General features: G+C 43.9%; 1 protein-coding gene across 1 annotated transcript; it reads right to left on the bottom strand.

The window, feature by feature from the left end:
* Positions 1-412: 412 nt before the first annotated feature.
* LOC127080805 (uncharacterized) lies at positions 413-967 on the bottom strand. Its single transcript, XM_051021097.1, has one exon. The coding sequence runs from the start codon at positions 965-967 to the stop codon at positions 413-415; it is 555 nt and encodes a 184-aa protein (XP_050877054.1).
* Positions 968-2,004: the final 1,037 nt, after the last annotated feature.

Here is a 2,004-nt window from a genome sequence, read left to right as displayed (position 1 = left end):
TCGTTCTAACCCATGTCAGGTGGCATTGGGTCAAAGTCCTTCCTAGGACCTATTGGATGAGAAACTTCACTGGCTTTGACAACCATATTTTTGACTTCGGTCTCTAAGGCCAACTGTTTCTTGTTTTCGGCTATGTAAGCCGAAATCCTTTCTAGCGCCACAAACTCAGTCATCATTACTGAATTCACTTCCCCATCCTATGGGCTCGATTCTAGACGCTCCTAAATTTCCAAAGTCCTCTTCGCCAACTACCTCTCTGTCCCAGTGAAAAACCATCATAAGGGTGCAGTGACAGGGAATAATAAGCGTTGTCATCAGGGGTGAATGCAAAATCGGCCGAATCACAGGGAGCTATATTGGTCAAGTGTTTGTCGAATTGGCGTCAGTCGGTATGATTGATAGGGGTTTTGAACTACCCTTGATCCGCCTCTATGTTTTCTACAATACCATCTGGATGCCAAGTTATTATCCTCTGGTGCATCGAGGATGGGACAACTGCGCCCCCATGTATCCATTCTCTTCCAAGCAATAGATTGTAGTTAGCCTTTGTTTCCACAATCATAAACATTGTGGACCTTGTGACTGTCCCTACTGTTAACTCGACTTGGATAACTCCGAGGGTAGAACCCACTTTACCTTCATAGTTGGTAAGAATCATGTTATGAGGTTTGGCATCAGTATCATACTTTCCAATTTTCCTCAGCATGTGATGAGGAATTAAATTCACAGTCGCTCCATAATCCACCAATACTTTATTAACGAGGACGTCTTCGAATTTTCCAGTGATGAGTAGGGGTTTAAGATGGCTCCTCATAGCCTCATTGGGTCTCTCGAAGAAGGCATTATGTTCTTCAATGCAGCCGTTATTCATCACATAGTAACACACTAGCTTGTGAGCAACCATTTCTCTCTCTGTGATGCTGTCACTGTCTTCGACTTCAGTAATCCGATCGAATTCCCTAAGCATCACAGACACCACCCTGAGTCGAAGTTGTTAGTTAACATTTCATCTTCAGCGGCCACTTGATTGTGTATATCTCTGGTTGTTTCTGCTGGGTCATTGAGCTTTCTTTTGACGAAGCTTGAGTCTTCCCTTTGCTTCGAAGGCACATTGGTGCTTGACTCAGCTTGATCCTTCTCACCATCCTCTCTCTGGGCTTTCCTTCTTCTTTATTCTCTCCTCCATTAAGATCTTGTCATAGGATTTTTTCCCTTATAGTTCTCAGACACGTGAGAGGTTTTTTTGTCAGCCCCAACCTCCTTGTGGTAAGCCAATGACGAACCCCTTTCGACTTCGAAGTTCTGCCATTTTCCATGACCGTGTTTCCTGCCATCAGTTGGCTTGACCCACTTTCTATTTGACCCTTCAACACTAGGTTTGAAGGAAATGGGTTTAATATTCGACCCTATTTGCTTGGCTTCACCAAGTCTCACCATTAGCCGTCTTGGATCATGATATCTTCTAGGGTCTAAAGCCCTTATTGGCTGAACAACCTGGTGATTTTGAACAACTTTGCGACCATCTTGGTGATTCACTCTCCTACCCCCTTCAAGATTTTGAGTTGCCTTCTTGTCGAATACAACACTACACCGAGGGCACAACATGACTTCCGACTTCTTTTTCTGACACCTTCGGAGGAAGTCAGACAATGTTTTATCCTCTTGAGGTAAAGTGATTTTGTTATACTCTTCCTGTTGATATTCATCGTCAACTTCCATAGAGGTCTCCTGGGATATTTCGACCATATTAACCTCCATGTGGACATCTTCAGTGATATCCAACTTTTGGAATTGATTTTGAAGGCCCTCAGTAGCCTTGTCCATCTGTACAAAATCATCAGCGGTCTCCTTGGTGATCATCATCAGCTTGGAACTTTCAGCGTCCTCAGCGTCGGAGGCATCAACATTTTTGTTGGTGATATCTCCACAGCCTTTTGAGCGAAATCATCAAGAGACTCCTGCTCAAAGTATTCAGAAACCTTCGTCATAACAGGTCCATTGACG

The sequence above is a fragment of the Lathyrus oleraceus genome, chromosome 5 (genome assembly GCF_024323335.1).
Source record: "Lathyrus oleraceus cultivar Zhongwan6 chromosome 5, CAAS_Psat_ZW6_1.0, whole genome shotgun sequence".
NCBI classification, from domain to species: domain Eukaryota; kingdom Viridiplantae; phylum Streptophyta; class Magnoliopsida; order Fabales; family Fabaceae; genus Lathyrus; species Lathyrus oleraceus.
This window is presented reverse-complemented; position numbering and strand designations above follow the sequence as displayed.